At 42.6% G+C, this 16373-nt stretch overlaps 1 protein-coding gene across 1 annotated transcript in view; it reads right to left on the bottom strand.

Annotated features, from left to right (window-relative positions):
- The window catches only part of LOC311156673 (ligand-dependent corepressor), a gene marked incomplete at its 5' end in the record, with an annotated part of 56555 nt that extends 41055 nt beyond the window's left edge, over positions 1 to 15500 (bottom strand). Inside the window, one exon of the mRNA XM_084210839.1 lies at positions 15404 to 15500. Coding sequence (XP_084066965.1) covers positions 15404 to 15500 — 97 coding nt within the window. The remainder of the gene's footprint in view (positions 1 to 15403) is intronic.
- Between the last annotated feature and the right edge of the window lie 873 nt (positions 15501 to 16373).

The raw sequence follows: 16373 nt of genomic DNA on the forward strand, positions 1-16373 counted from the left end.
CATCTTCAGCTGCTGCTTGTGGTGTGATGTCAAGAACAAAACAGCTTCTACCAGTTTGCCTCATCTTTGACAGAAACTGGTTAGCCCTGCATATTTCAATGGAGATTTAAACAACATGTTGCCAGGTATCCCTTAAGCCAAAGGCACATGAAACACAGCTTGGGTTTTTAATTAGTTCAAACTATAAAGACAGTACAAAACCAAGAATCACATAATCTCATTGAAGAACTCAATGTATTTCAGGAAGATGCAAGGCTTCAGATGTAACAAAAATTAAAACTCTGACTTTGCACCAGAGGACACTAGCAAAGCATCTCTGTAATCTTTTGCCCCTTTTAAAAGATCATGAGGCAAGATTCATAGAGGCAAAGTCCAATCACCTTAGAGATTCAAAGCACAGTCTCCGGAGCAGTAGCAACAGCAGGTTTTGCAGCCCTTTCCTTCTCTACTCCATCACTCATTCCTACTCCTACACTGCATCAGTTACACTGCTAGAAGTTCATGAGACTGCAGAAAGGATAAGTGGTTTTGCACACACACCCCTCACTTCTCTTTTTTTTAAGCAGTAACTTCTGTAAGTTCACCTTGCATGAGAACGGGTGGTCAGGGTTAAGACAAAGGTTTAACTAGCTCAGAATCCCAATTCCAATAAGGGCAAAAGTGTAAGAGGCAATACAAGGAGATGACTTAAACAATGCCATCGTGAAAAGCATAGCCAGCACATCACAGAAAACCTCTTTTCAGAAGTAGAAGCATAGCTGCTGCTTAAAAGTCTGGTAAAGAACAGCATGCAATTACTCCAGTTTGTCAGATGCATAACTGCACTGGACTCCTTGCAAATGAAAACCATGAGAGATGCATGTTAAAGTAAAGCTGCTGGTAAATCAAGGCCTATTAAAACAGAGAAGAGAGAGACTCAACAATATTCCATGGTCCATAGGTTTTGGCACAGTGTGCTGCAGAGAACAGGTGACACACAGAGGAGCAGGACAAACCCACACTCCTGTAGGAGAGGCCAGCACACAGATCACACAGCCCTTATGGAAGGCAATGGGACCCACTGCTGAATGAGCAGACAGGTGTTATCAGGGAGTGGTTCTTACTCCAGCTCTCTCTCGTGAATGCAGAGCTGGTCTGACACAGCCCTGCCACACTTCTTGGTCAGCCATCAGGAGATGCTGGCTGATGAATCTCAGATGAACTCAGCACAAGTGCTAACTGCCCTTAGCTCTACCTGCTTTTTCTCCCTAATGACTCTGGTTTGGAGGCAAGCCCTATGACAGCTGTAAACCCTGTCTTAACACAAAATCCCTAAAACCAGTAGTTGTGCTGAATATGCATCCTGACTGGCTGACCACATAAAAAGCACAGTCCAAACCTATGCATCCCTCTGTGGTAGGGACTGTTTTCACTGAAAATGGAAGATACTGCACTAGACCAAGAATGCTCTGTAGTCTGGTGTAATGAGGGGCTGAGGTTCAGGAAGCTAGAAACCCAGCATCCCTGCGCTTTGGGAGAACACTGAGCCCAAACAAGCTGTTTGAGCACTGGCCCATCTCCTCAGTTGGCAACACAAACCTAAGGTGTAAGGTACCCTAGAAGAGATTGTTATCATTTTGCTAAAGCCCAAATACACAAATTACCCAAAGAGGTAAAGAGAATCCCTTCCTTTAGGCCAACATTCAAAAATGTGTTGACTCTACTTTGAAAGGAGAATTTAGACTACCATTATGTCAAAGGAACCAGAGCAAGGAAATACCTATGAGAATGACTACTAGGGGATATAAAGATAGATTCAGCTGGTTTCATCCCTGAAAACCACTTTTTGCTAACTAGTGATGTCTCTAATGTCCCCATTACGGCATCAGTTTCTCTGTAACTTCCTGTTAATTTTATGGAAAATAAACATATTGGATAAAGATCTTTATCTACTCAAGACTTACTGCAACTTAAGGCACATTGACTAATAAGGCAGCAACACGAATAAAATGAGGCTTGCTGGACTCAAGTGCATTAAAGGAGGGTGATAAAAATTAAACAGCAGTAAAGTGCATGTGTGTGCAAAATGTATGACTGCAAAATATACTGTGCAAAAATTGTTAACTCTAAGAAGCAGAGTAAGAAAACACAAAATTCCACAATTCACTTATCCCAAGTCACTAGAAGACAGATTACTGCAAACTGAAGGTTACTGTACCAGGGAAGTTCATTCTGCAGCATGTCTTCAGTGTTTTGAAGCTATGATTACTGATCACCTGGTGCTTTAATCCGTGATAAATCCACCTCTCCACTGAAAGAGCTGATCCCACTCATCCTCCCCACCCCCCAGATGCTCACTCATCTCGCATTTGCACAGTAACACGACAGGATGGTTCAGGGATCAGTTTCCTGATCCAACCCAGCATGCATTTACACAAAGTGAGGGCAGTGGCACAAAGGGGGTGGTATGATCACTCTTCTCCTGCAGCATTTTAAATCTATATGAGAGTAAAAACTGCTGTGCAACCATGACCTGTGTTTTTATACAGAAATTCACTTCTACTGCTGTGCATCCCTTGGACACGTATTCTTTTTACCTGAGGTGGAACCGAAATCTTTCCTGAATAATCTTATATACTGGTCAGCATTAAACAACTATGCTCTCCCATACTGTTCATTTAGGACAATTGTGATTTCTCAGAAATTATGGTAGGACTTACTGCCCAAACCTGTACCTGCTCCAAATGTAACACTAAGTTGCAGTCTGGCAAGGTCCAAAATGTGGACTTTCAGTTTCTTCAGAATCAGGGTGAAATACTTTATTACAGTTGCTCTAGCATAACCTCTCCTTTATTTTAAGAAAGAAAAAAGTCTACTTAATGTTTCCTACAGCATCTTCTACAAACACTGAACATCACTTTTAGGGTATATAAACTATAATCAATACATTCCAATATTTTTCATCAAAACAGTAATATTGCAAAGAGAGTAATTTCATGCCTTTTCAGAAATCTGACCCTCTAGAAACTTGCTTAATGTCATGCAATACAGTTTAAAAAACAGCATCATGTTTAACTTAATTGTGGACAAAGAATAACTCACGGCTCAAAGGCCAACAGTAATTTTATTAGATATTCTTGAGGGCCATATTCTGTTAATTTCCTTTAAAAAAAGATTCAGAGAATCTATCTATCTAAGCACATCCCTATGCCATCCTAACCTTTAACTCTTTAACTGAAAACAATATGTTTTTAGAATAGCTTTTTCATGGTGACTTCCATTTGACTTTTTAAGCTTAAAACAACAAAACCAAAACCAAACACAAACCCAAACAAGATTTAAAAAACCTAACCAAAGGAACAAAAAACCAAAACAAACCCACCAGAACCTGGCTGCCTTCTCCCACCAGTGCCTCCCCAAGCACTGCTCCCTCAAGTTTCACATTAGAACTTTAATAAGCAAAGGCTTCAAATGAATACACTTTTCTCTTTGATGGGAAGATCAGGCAGTTAGTTACCTGAAACTCTTTTTTTCTCTGAAGTGGGAAATATTTTGACCATTCCCCAAAAATGCTTTAAGATGCATTTGGAAGAGTTTAGTCTTTACACAGCTATTAAAGCTCATTATCTCCTTTTCTAAAAGCATTCTTTTTATGCTCATTTATGAAGCATCCTCATTTATGCTAAATCTGGATTTTCAAGAGACCTAGTTTTGAAGATATATTCATTTTCCTTCACTAGTTCCAAGAAGAAAAACTCTTGGGATATTTCAAGGCTATGATGTCCTGTTAAATTTTCATCTCTACCTCCCCTCAAAAGGAATTAGCAGGGAGAAGCCAACTGAGTTAAACAATGCCTTACCAAGGAGTTTGAAAGCCACGGACAAGTATTTTACATGTTATTTTGAAAACAAGAGTAAGCTTATGACCTTCTAGGAGGTCATCTGAAGCAAGAGATCAATTTCCTAAGACCACCTGATTCAAGCTGCCTTAGACCCCAGCCCTACATGCGTGTGGACTGACAGCAGAGGGTGAGGCAGTTACTGCACTACAGCCAAAGCACATTTACACACTGGCTGCCACACTGACAGAAAGCAGGAATTAGTCCTCAGGAGAGCCTCACTTGTCACACATAACTACAAGGTGCTCCTGCAGGCACTGGTGTCCTTTCACTGCCACTGAGAACAGACGGTTCCCAGCTCAGAAGCAAGGACATCCCTGACAGGGATTCCTCCACACACCCACATCCATGGCTCTCATTCTGGCCCACTCACAGCTAAGGCCCCACAGCCTCTGTCCATACTAACCTGCGACTTCTCATTGGAGTCAAGGGTTATTCAACCTTGACTTCACAACCCAGCTTAAAAACAGACCAAATAGAGCTACACCAACAAAACTACAGGGCAGCAAACAAGTGTTCAGAGCATGATTTATTTACTTATTAAAGAAATTTTTGACACCACCAACAGAATCTCAAAACTGCACAATTAATTCAGCACTTTTAACCGTTCAAGTCTGCTAGTACAAACCAACTCAGAAATTAGCTCTGTTTGCTGCTTACCAGTACAATCATGAAGACCCCTCCTAAGCAGCACCATGGCATGCTGAGAGCAAAGATCCATCTGCCTTAAAGATGAGATCAGAGGATTGCTTATCTCTTTCCTCTAGCTGAATACGAAATAACTATTCTTCTTCCCTACAACAATGGAAAGCCCTCCAACTTTTAGACACTAGAAAGAAGGAACATCAAGAGGCATATAGGGTTGGGATGCTGAAATGCCCACAAACATGATAAGCAGAAGGTGTCGATTTCTTGGGGAAAAGTGCTTTTGCATAGACTTTTTTTTAAGTAGGTTTAGTAGTTTTAGTCCTGAGGGGAAAAAAGTTTCCAAAAATAACTGCTTACTTTCTGAAGTTTGTGAGGTGTCATCACAAGCGCATTTAGGTGCTAAAGTTCATCACCATGCCAGTAAGTATAGACCAAAGCAGCTGTGATCGACTTCTTGCCTTCCTCTCAAGCACCTCCCATTATATACCAAGCTGCGTAAGGCATTTCCTATCCTAGGGCCAGGAGCAGTCCCTGGGCTACAAGGAGCTGAAAAAATGTAAAGCCCTGTCTGCTATTCTTATTTGGAGCACAAATTCACTTCAAAGTACACGCAGCAGAAAGATACAACTTCAAGATTAGTCACAGGCAAACAGATGATTTAAGAACAAGAACCAATCTGTCATAGGAAAGGAGTGCAGCCTCCATGGCAAGTCAACTACAGTTCTGCAATATCTTTAACTTAAGAAGTCAAATTTTAATCTGTTTTAAAACTGAGTAACTAGTTGAGCAGAGTAACCTCTGAACTCTATTCAATTTTGTACTGTTAGCAAGCTCAAACTGTGACCTCAGCTATGGTTCTAGGAAAAAAAGAGTCAGGTGCACAGTGGCCAGGATGGAGACTATTTGGGTTTTGATGCCCAGAACAGCAGTGCACCAAGGGATTAGCAAACAGCTTACCGTCCATCCTATACTTCAAATGCCTTCTAGTCATTAAAATAAATAAATCCATGTCCTCTTGAGACCCGAAAGGTGGTTTACCTGTTGGTTCAGGGCATCTGCCAATGCACTGCATGGAGACTATGCCAGTTTACGCTCAAGCCTGCACATTTAAAGTTCTTTCACAACTGTGTAAGGGAGGAATGCAATGGAATCTTTAGATCTAACACAAACTAGCAGGAGTTTGGCCTTCATAGCAAGATTCTTGGAAGGCAAAATACAGAAGCTCTACATTCACAAAGTGCAGTTCTGTAAACAATCCTATTTAACATCACTTTAACCTTTTTTCAGAAGTCAGCTTAAGAACTGAAGTTTTCCAGACTTAGTATCCATGACATCCATTTTTGGATAAAATATACTTTTAAATAGCAAAGTATGAGAAGAGGAAAGAAAGATAAAAAATCAGTCCTAATCTAATGGATCACTAAGTATCGGCTCATACTTCTTAACACCTAAAGCCACTTTGGAAGGGAAAAATAGCCGTCATTTACAAATCATTTAGAGCAGTCATTTTCAAGTTGTGGAATCCTGAAAAGCATAAAATGCCACAAAATTTAAACTATTGGCAATAGCCTTGTTTTTCCACAGTTGCTCCTTGCCAACTTTAGATTGAAAAACACTGTTTTAAGAGAGCTCTGGCAAAACACAGTTCCCTCAATGGTTTAGGCTTGTTCAAGAAATAAATGCAGCATCCCTGCTGAATTCAAAAGATCATATGCAAAATGGACCCCTGCATGGCCTATGTCAACTGAGCACTAAAGCCATTCATTCCCAAATGACTGTATAGCACTCAAAGAAAGCTGCAGAGGCAAGACCAAGGCACTAGATTTTGTGAGGAGTTTACAAAAGTACTCCTGTAAGATACAAAAACTAGGTTCTCATAGCCTCTTACCATAGTTACAGATGATTACGTTTTTCTTATTTTGTATGAATGCACAGGATTGACAAGGACGACAGAAAAGTATAAAAAAACCAAGAGGAATGTGTGGGCAGTAGTTAGGCATTTAACCAGAAATACCAAATTTAGTGTTATATCTGATACAATTTTGCCATGAAGTATAAGTTAGAATAATCTAAACATTCATGGGAAATATTTCAGGGAAAAAACTACTTTTTTCCCCTCCAAGAGACTTTGACACTTCGTTTTGACAAAGACTCAGTGCACTTGTCTTACACAACACATTCGGCAATATGTTCCCTCACATGTCTTCATCCTTTTCTTAATCTTGTAATATTTTGAAAGATAGTAAGGTACGGCATGCAGATAAAGAATAACCACTAAGGCAACTGAAACTTTCGATTTCCAGCAGAATAGGAGCACAACTTTTCCAAAATCAGCAAGGAATACTCCTCTTACTTACCAAAGAGGACAATTAGATCAAGGAATGATCACTGGCAAAAAAGTGCAGTAGTTTTTTTTTTTTGAGAACAGTTTTTTCACTGCTCATTTGGAAGTGAACACTGTCAGATGGTTTTTTTCTTCATAAGATAAAAGTAAGACCCTTGAGAGAAACCCCAGAAGAGAGCTGGGGTTAAGTTAAACTTAAGTTTCGCTAATGACTTTAAAATAGTGAGAGAAAGCTAGGGATAAGGTAGCCATGCTCCTCCTATTCTGAAGGATGTAAATGGAATGACTGCTTTAAGAAGACTGCTTTTAAGTTTGTTTAGATCAGAAAATGAAATTACCTCCATGCTTTCCTATTCTCTTGCTTTTGCAGAGTGAAATGGAAGTTAAGCACCCACTTCTGCAAAAATTTACTTTATGCATGTTCTCAGAAACACATCTAAAGGCCATGATAAAGCACCACCTAGACAGCAGCTCTCATCCTTTTTGTCACAATGACAGACCTTAACCCAGGAGATGACCAAACTTCCGACAAAGGTCTTCTGCAATACTGGCTTATCTTCATCTTGTTCACACTCAGGAACAAATAACTCCCAAAGGAGGCAAGAAGTAAGCCAGGTTGCTGTTAAAAACAAAGTAAATCCATTTTCTCAATTCGAATATATAAAAATATTTCTCTAGAAGCCTAAGACTACAGGACACAAGGCACAGGCTGAGAGGACTCATCTGATCACAACACTCTCCATCTGAAGTGCACAAGCACAGAACTCCATTACTCTGACTAATCTGCAACAAAGTTTCAAAACTGACCTGCAAGTTAGCCAGCACATGAAGCACAAGCCGACCACCAAAGAGAGTGTATATGAATCTCTGTGGAGAGTTTACCAGCTGCAGGACTAGCCTGTCCTTGCAAGGCTGCAGGCTGAATTTAGAAGTTTATTACACAGGTAACATAGCAAGCTGTCTCCTGTCACACAAACACAAGAGAAAAGGGAACCAAACAGCACATTGCTACAGACTCATTACAGACACCACGACAAGCACAGAAGCCTCAGTGCTAAGAACCAGCCTTGAAGTATTAGGAGCAGGGAACTAGAGGCTGTGGGATGAAGCTTTCACATCCTTTTGTTAGGGCAACCAACAAAAAAAGAAATAAAGAAATGAAGAACTCTGACTCTTGACTACCTGTTCCTCTTCCTGTTCTAGCAGTTAAACCATTTTCAAAACGACCACCACCCCTGCAGCAGCAGAGGGCAAAGGACATCAGATGGACTCACCTCTCCAGTTACATACTGAAACACCTGTATTATAGGTGCATGCAAAAAGCAATCAAAGACAACCAGGAAAGTTTTCATTAGTAAACTCAGCTCAAGAGTTAAGATTGCCAGGTGGCCTCTGATGTCCTTCCATGCTGCTGGATTCAGCTTCTGAAAGCTTCCTTTGTTAATGAATACTAGGCTCTTGTCCAGTCCTCTTTTCTCCCCCTCTACTCCCTCCCATAAAATATCATGGTCTTCAGGGCATAAGGAACATCCTTTGTCTTCCCTGTGCAGCCACTTTGCCACCCCTCCTAGAAAATACAAGAGGAGTACCACCCTTTCTCTTCTCTGTAAGAACAGTGGAAAAAAGCAGATGGAGACATCATCTAGTAGCAATTTTACCACAGAGGAACTGGTGTCCTGCAGAAATGTTGCAAAACCATAACCTCTACTTCATGTGTCAGCAGCATTGATGTGTAACTCAAATCTCCTACTTAGCTTTGAGAGTTCAATTTCTTGTCAATTCACCATAAAGAGCATGTGATACTACACACAACATACAAGGTGAACTAAATCTGAGGAAAAAGGTAAATCACTTAAAGATATCTAGAGAAACAACAGTAAGGCATTCTTCAAGAGAAAAAGAAAGAAGCTGAAGCTCTCATTTCCCAAAATGGCCCTAACAGATTTATCAGAGAGAAATGAGAAACCCCAGAGGCCTGCAGAGATACAAGGAGAGGAGGTATAAAGCTGCAACTTTATTAAAGAGACACAGGTTAGGAAAGCAAAGCCCACTGTTCACTATCAGGGAGAGAGCATGAAGAGGGAGACAGCTTCAATCTTCCTAGTTCTGCAATGAACATGAAGCACACAAAAACTAACACCTATTCAGTGAAAGAAGTATTTTTGCATGTGTGACAACCAGTTGAATAGTCCCAACTCCTCACTCTCTGTGCCTCTTCTTCCTCTGCAGATGTTGTAGCCAAAAAAAAAAAAAAAAAAAAATTGTTTTCCAGTCAGGTCTAGTCAGGGAACTGATTCACCCAGCTGCTACACACAGTTGTGCTTGAACAGAGGGGACTATTTAAGCCAGTTTAGACAGCACTACTGTCAAACATAACCACAGTCTGTAGCATGGTTACAAGAAACAAGACACAAACTAGAAGACTGTGCCTTTGGAATAGATTATTCTACCCACCTCCCTTCCCCCCACAGATGTGACCCCATCAGCAGAGCTCTCCTGATCATCTCATTCCCACCTAGGATGACTCAGGTTACTGCACATCACCAGAAGATTAGCTGGTTTTGAAGACTTCCATCAGTTTAGTAAAAATAAGCACTAATGCCCCTCTTAGCCAGAGGCAGACCCTAAATTGGCTTAGCCCATCCCATTCAACCCTGCCCTCAGAAAATCCCAAAAGTTTTGTATTCCTCAGAGAGTTATAAATATCCATCCCAGCAAACTTTGAGAACCAAAGCATCATCCTCTTAAGAGTGTAAACATGTATACATAGAAGGGTGAGGAAGAGGATTGGAACGTCTCCTGTAAAATACTGCAGTAGTGTTTGCTCTGCCCCAACCTGTAAGACAGGGCTAATTTTCTTTAACCCTATTAAACGATTGTTTTTCCTCAAACCTTGCCTAAACTGACTTCTAGGAAGTATTCTCATTGTGATTTTACAATAGCAGTGAAAGAACATAAGTTCTCAGACAAAAACAAAGCAAACAAAACCAAGCAAACCCCCAAAATGGCATAAGGACACATGACAGTACTTGCCTGGATATACAATAGCCTAAGATGGCAGACTTTTGAGCCACTAAAGTACCAGGCAATAAGGATTTAGACAAAGGAGCACAGAAATTGGGATTCTTTTATCACCCATTATAAATTAAAGTGCAGTTACTGGACTTCTATACATAACAGCATCTGGACTATCATCAACATATGGCACAAACTGTTAAGAAATGGCTTAAAATTTTGGAACCGTCCTTCAGGTACTTTTAAAATGGTACTGTACCACAGAGCTGTAAATCTGTAATATATACATCCCAACATAAATGCTAAATAGATTTTATCTAGGTGGATTACCGTAATTAATTCTGGAAGTTCTATTAGAGCAGATGAATTCTGAATGTCATTATTTCTTAGTTAAAAAGTCCAAATGCCTATACTTCCTGCAGGACAAACATATCCCAACAAGGAAACATCCCACCTTGCAATAATTGTTATTACCTCACTCAAATTAAAATGCGCTTTTGTCGAAATGTGAAAAAACCCCAAATTATTAGGCCTAGTCTTCTACAGGCATCAGAAGAAAATCACTTTGAGTTATACCATCTTGAGATAATCAATAATTTTTTGAGTATTGGTTGACATCATCCCTGAAAGAACAGAAATTATTCTTCATGTGCAAGCAGGGAAATAAGGGCAAATCCAGAGTGATTTGTAGTGAATTCAAAGAATTTGAACTTGAAACTGATCAAGATTCATCTCCCACAGTTCAACTTCTACTGTTCTTCAGACACATGCCATCCTTCCATGCACATTAAAAGTAAAACTAAAAATCACACAGTAAATTTTACTCCTTCCAACGAAAGATTTTCATTTTAAAATGATAGTTGCCTAAATCCTTTCCTGGCATAACTTTGTAATAAAAGGGTAATCCTCCTTCCCTCTATTCACACTGCAACAAGCAGAAATGTTGGAACACAGAACAGATCTTCTTGAACGAGCCTTCAGCTACTAAATTGTAAAACTGCTGTACAATGGATTTATGTTAATAAAAGAAGCCACAATCTGCAGCTACGTTGCAAGCAGGTTGAGATAAGGCAAACAGTACCACTCACATTTGCTGGGGACAAGGCTAGGGGTGTATCTAAAACAAACACCAGTATAGAACAGCCCTACATTTAAACTTTAACTTGCTTTTTATTATTATTTTTCATCAACATCACAGCTATAATAAGCTTTCTCGTTTTGGAACAAAGAAATACAATCTGACCTTTGAACTAGAACCACGTTAAACACTTGAAGACTCAAGCCTGCTTCCAAAACAAGGTAACACAGCTAACTGTTTGGAAGCAGCAGCTAATTCATATCACACACAGGCTGGAGCTATACAGGAGCCATAATCAAGATAAGAAAAGTAATAAAGATTTCAGAATTATTCAACTGCTCTACACCTTCTCTTGATTATTATTATATTCTAACACTTCCTGATGTATCATATTTCTTCCTCAGAATCCACACTTTAATCCTAAGTATCCAAGGTCACAGAAGACCACCACCATACAATGAACTAAACAGAAAGAGATCAGGTAGTTAGGTTGCAGTATTTAATCAGCAACAATAACTTTAACAGCTAAGCAGAATCTCAACGAAACACTCGCAGAGCTCAAGATGACTGGAAATCTAATGAAAATGTTACAGGTTTTCCCTTGAAATCCTCATTTTGCTCCCAAAACTAGGATCACTTCTGAAGGGTAGTGAACCATTCCCTCCCTGCCCCCACACCCCCAACACAGAACATAATTCAGTCAGGGAGTCTCCAAGAGTACAGCTAATATTTAACAAAGGGCCAAGCATCACCAGCTAGAAGAAATGCATGCGATCCCCTCACACTACTCCAGTGATCACGCAGCATTGCCATGCTATTAACTGCCTGTATAAAAGGTGTCAGGAGAGTTTCAGAGATCTGTGGGTTATTTCACTCCTCAAACTCCCCATTCCTTAGCAGATCCAATCTCATCAACCATTTCAGATTCAGCAAGTGCCTGAACACAAGATGATTAGAGGCTGGGAGAAGGAAAAAAAAAATTAAATCACCACATGCCTTTATGTCTAGGTATCTGCTTTTGACCACTGAAAAAGATGTTAACACTCAAGAGAACACACACATATGTCAGCATCAAATAGTTGTGATCTGGTACATCGTGTCCCTACAAAGTGCTACCAGGGCATCAAGATCCATGCGCCAGTCCCAGCTACCCCTGCTCTGTGGTTCACAGTCCCATTACAACTCACTGCTAAGAGAGCTTAGACATCCTTTCTCCACACTTCCTTCCACCTCCAGGCCATGGCATACTACTCCCTAAATTTCATCACTGATCAATGGAACTGCTCACAGACCTATGTGAGCTCCACTCGCCTCACCGCCTCCCTCCTCACAGAAAGGGGATGAAATGCATGACAATGAAGGAAGGTTTCAGCCAGATCAGTTCCCTGAGCTATCTCCCACAAAAGGCCACACTAGGACAACCAAAGATGCAACTCTATGACAGTTCAAGTTTATCTGTAACTCTGCTGCCTTGTAGTCACTCTTTTCTTTTCCACCAGCTTTGCATTCTCACACTCTTCCTCATACTAGTGCTGGTATTTGCTTGACCCGCCAGCCAATTCTGGCAGCTAGACCAGCAGAAAATTATTCTACTCCCTCCCAAAGATGTTTTCTGCTAGGATAGCTCCCCTGAATTGGCTCCTTGTGGGCAGGTGGTCTGTCAGTCCCTCTGTGGTTTTGCTCCCTTAAGAGCACAAGCTTAGTTTGCAAAGTCCAAAGGACCAGACAACTGCAGAAGCAAGAAACAAGAGGGGAAAATGAATTACTTAAGCCATATTTATTGCCAAATGCACTAGTTCAAACCACAGGTGTATTTTTTTCTGAATGCCACAGGGTGTGGTATTAGAATGACTTTTCAGGGAATGATGTTAACACAGAAAATCCCATACACCTCATTTATTTTCAGAACTAAATATGAATGAGTATTTCTGATAACTACAAAAAAAAATTTACATCCTGATGCATAAATACTGGAAAGTAGAGTGTTTATTACAGGAAAAAAATTCTCAAAGACTTCTACAAACAGCCAAGGTGAAACAGAACACTGCATCATTGAACAGTCTACTTCCAAATCTCATGGAATATTGTCAAAATTCACTTAAAAAGATGACAGAGATATATTCAGAGCAAGGGGTTAAGCTCACAACATAATTTCAGCTAGAGATCGTGAGCAAGTGCAATAAACCCTTTATAATTTTATAAAAATATGAAAACAAAAAAGGTAACAATTAACACATGATCCAACGATTTATGCAAGATTCATAGTAGGAATGAAGGAGGAGCAGGTATAGTAGGAGCAGGTTCTGAAACCTCATAAAACTGATCAATTTGAAGCTGAAACTATTTACAACATACGGCCATCAAGATAAAAGTCACAGAGCACTATTACACTTTGGACTTTATTTTTCTAAAATGGTTTTGTACTTTACCTCAAAAAAACCCCATTCAATTCTGTGCTTAAAAGCGTTCTCAGTACCCTTTGTTAAACACACACAGAGGGACTTTCAGAGAGAGAAGTGTTTTGGAAGAAGAAAACGTATCAAATTTAGGTATGAGGAAGAGATATGCAAGAGAGGAGGGGAGGAAGCAACTTCACCAGAAGCTGGCAATTTAAATGGCTTTAGGGAAATGGAACAGGGTGTGTATTAATGGGGGTGGAGGTGGAGTGTTTGTTTTAAGTTTTAGCACTTAGGGTTGCTAAGAACTTCAATAACGTAGTGTTTTCCTTGAGTCTGTAGACATAAACTTCTCTCTCTACCCAGGATTTTCCCAAAGAGCAGCACAATGAATAGAGACAATTCTTGCATTTCACCCCAACACAATATCTTCAGCAGCAGCTTTGAAACTGTCCTTTTTGGTTTTTTAATTCCCTCCAAATTTACTCCTCACAGCTATGTTAAACTCCGAGCAGTAGGACAGCTCCACTGGAGCATTCAATGACCCAATGCTAGAGAAGCAGGGACTGAGAGGAAGACAAGATGACATGCTGCAAATAAAGAGTTTAGAAAGGACTAGAACAGCTGAACCTCAGCAGCTTGAGGTAAGACGAATTGAGAAAGAGATAGAAGTAAAATAAATCTGATTCAAGCAAACATGGAATAAAATGCAGCAGAGATAGAATCAAAATAAAATCCCACAAACTGAATTTAGAAATATCAAATATTCGTTGGAAAGAAAACTCAACACTTTTATGTAGTGGGAGTTTCTCAGTAACATATTGCCCATCAGTTGCTCCATATATAAAACAAATTAATTGCTTGAATTAATCTGAAGTTAACAAGCATTTAGAGCACACTTTTGTATTACAGAAATTTAAATATCTAGATGAAGCCAAAAATATACACAGCAGTTACACATCCTGGTGTAACCAAAAATGGTATTTCAAATCCCTGATAATGAACTGGGATGCTGAGCTAACTGACAATAAGAGGTTTAACTCTGCACACAAGGAACTAAAGTGAATCTGCGACTGTTATTACAGATTACCTATGCTGAGCAGCCACTGGCAGATTATGGCCATATTTGCATATTTAAAAATAAAACGAGGATTTGTGCTCAATTAGAAACAGAAGGCCAAACAAGATGAAACAGCAATGCTCTAGACAGGGATTTTTATGATTACTCTGCAAGTTCACAGTCTACTGTTCTCAAACCTTTTTTCTTTGCAGACACTGAATGACTGGCCTAGAGCTGACATTTATGTGAATGTTGGGACCCGCAGAAAAGGTTTCAATTTCTTAGTAGGGAAAGATAAGAGGGCAAAATCTTGAATGGAAAAAAGGTATTTTGAATGGAAAAAGTTACTCGAGATGAAAGGACTTCCTTTTCAAAACCCTAAACATTCGATTCCAGGGAGCCTACCCAACAAGAAACGCGCAAAGGAGAGGAGGAGGGGAAAAAAAAAAGGAGGTGGAGGGAGAACAGAAAAGCAATCACACATCCTTTTAACCCCGCGGCCCCGCTCCGGATTCACGGCGACAATCCGGCACCGCGATCCACAACTTTCCGCCTCCCCCGCCGCTCCTCCCGCCGGTTCCGCGGCCTCGCTCCCTCCCGCCTCGCCGGGCCGGGGGCAGGCGGGCCGGCCCCGGCTCGCCCCTGGGCAGTGACAGGCGGGCCGCTCTCCGCCGCCGGGCGCGGCCCCGCCGTAAACAAGTTTGAAGGGGCCGCGGCCGGGCCGGGCCGTGCCGAGCGGGGAGGAGCGGGCGCGGAGCTGACAGGGGCCGCACAAAAGGGCAGGGCAGGACCCCCTCCCGGCTCCCCCCCTTCGGCGCAGGGCGGGGCCCGGCCCGGCGCGGCGCCTCACGGCGGCAGACGGGGAGGGGGAGCGGGGCGGGCCCGCAGGCCGCGGCGCCGCTCGCCTTACGGCCCCTGCTCCGGCGGAGCCTCCCGCCGCCGCGGGGCTCGGCCCGGCCTCCCCGCCGCGCCGCCGTCCCTCACCTACACAGTGAATGAGCTTGTGTCGCCACGAATCGAGCTGGTGGCGGACGCCGCGCCTCTGGATGGAGCACTGCTGCCGCCCGCACGGGCTCGCCATCTTCTGGGCGGGGGCGGGGCGGGGGCGGTGGCGGCCGGCGGGGCGGGGGGGAGGGAGGGAGGGCCGCGCGCGCCGCGTTCTGGCACGCCCACTCGCGCTCGGTGCTCTCCCCGCCCCGCGCATGCGCCGCCCGTCGCTCAGCGGCTCGCACGTGCGGCGGCGCCGCACCCATGCGCTAGGGGGCGCTGTGCAATCCCGGAGCCTTTCGTGAGGGAGCGGGAGCGCCCGGAAGGGTCAGCGTGCTCTGAGAGGTCATTGTGTCCTGAGGGGACATGGCATCCGTGAGAGGGTACCGTGTCCTGAGGGGGCATGCCACCCGTGTGGGGGCACCGTGTCCTGAGGGGACACTGTGTCATGAGGGGACATGCCACCCGTGAGGGGGCACCGTGTCCTGAGGGGACGCTGTGTCCTGAGGGGACAGCCCACTCCTGAGGGTTCGCTGTGCCCAGAGCTGCAATCCTGCCTTGAGGGGCCATTTCAGTCCTGAAGGGATGGCAAGGCTTTCCATCAGGAAAATGAGATTAAATCTCATCTGCTCCACCGTGTAGTTATAAAACCACCAGTTCTGTTGGTGGCCATGATGCAAAGGGAAGGCACAAGGGCCTGCAGTGGCCGGGAGGTCCTGCACTGACAGCTCCATGACTCGGCCACCTCCTGTGCTGCAGCCTTGCACTGCAAGCACAAGACACTCCCTCCAAATGTGCTCAGATGTTGTAAGGGCGCTGGTGATGTAGTAGCACCTGTTATGACAACAAGCAGGGAATACATTGACAGTCTAAGAAAGGCATGGCACTGCCTTGTGCCCGTGCAGGAGGACAGGAACACCAGTGCCAGCTTCTTTCAAGCTCAGGGGATAGGACTGTAAAGTGAAAT

The sequence above is a fragment of the Fringilla coelebs genome, assembly GCF_963513975.1.
Source record: "Fringilla coelebs genome assembly, chromosome: 8".
NCBI lineage: Eukaryota > Metazoa > Chordata > Aves > Passeriformes > Fringillidae > Fringilla > Fringilla coelebs.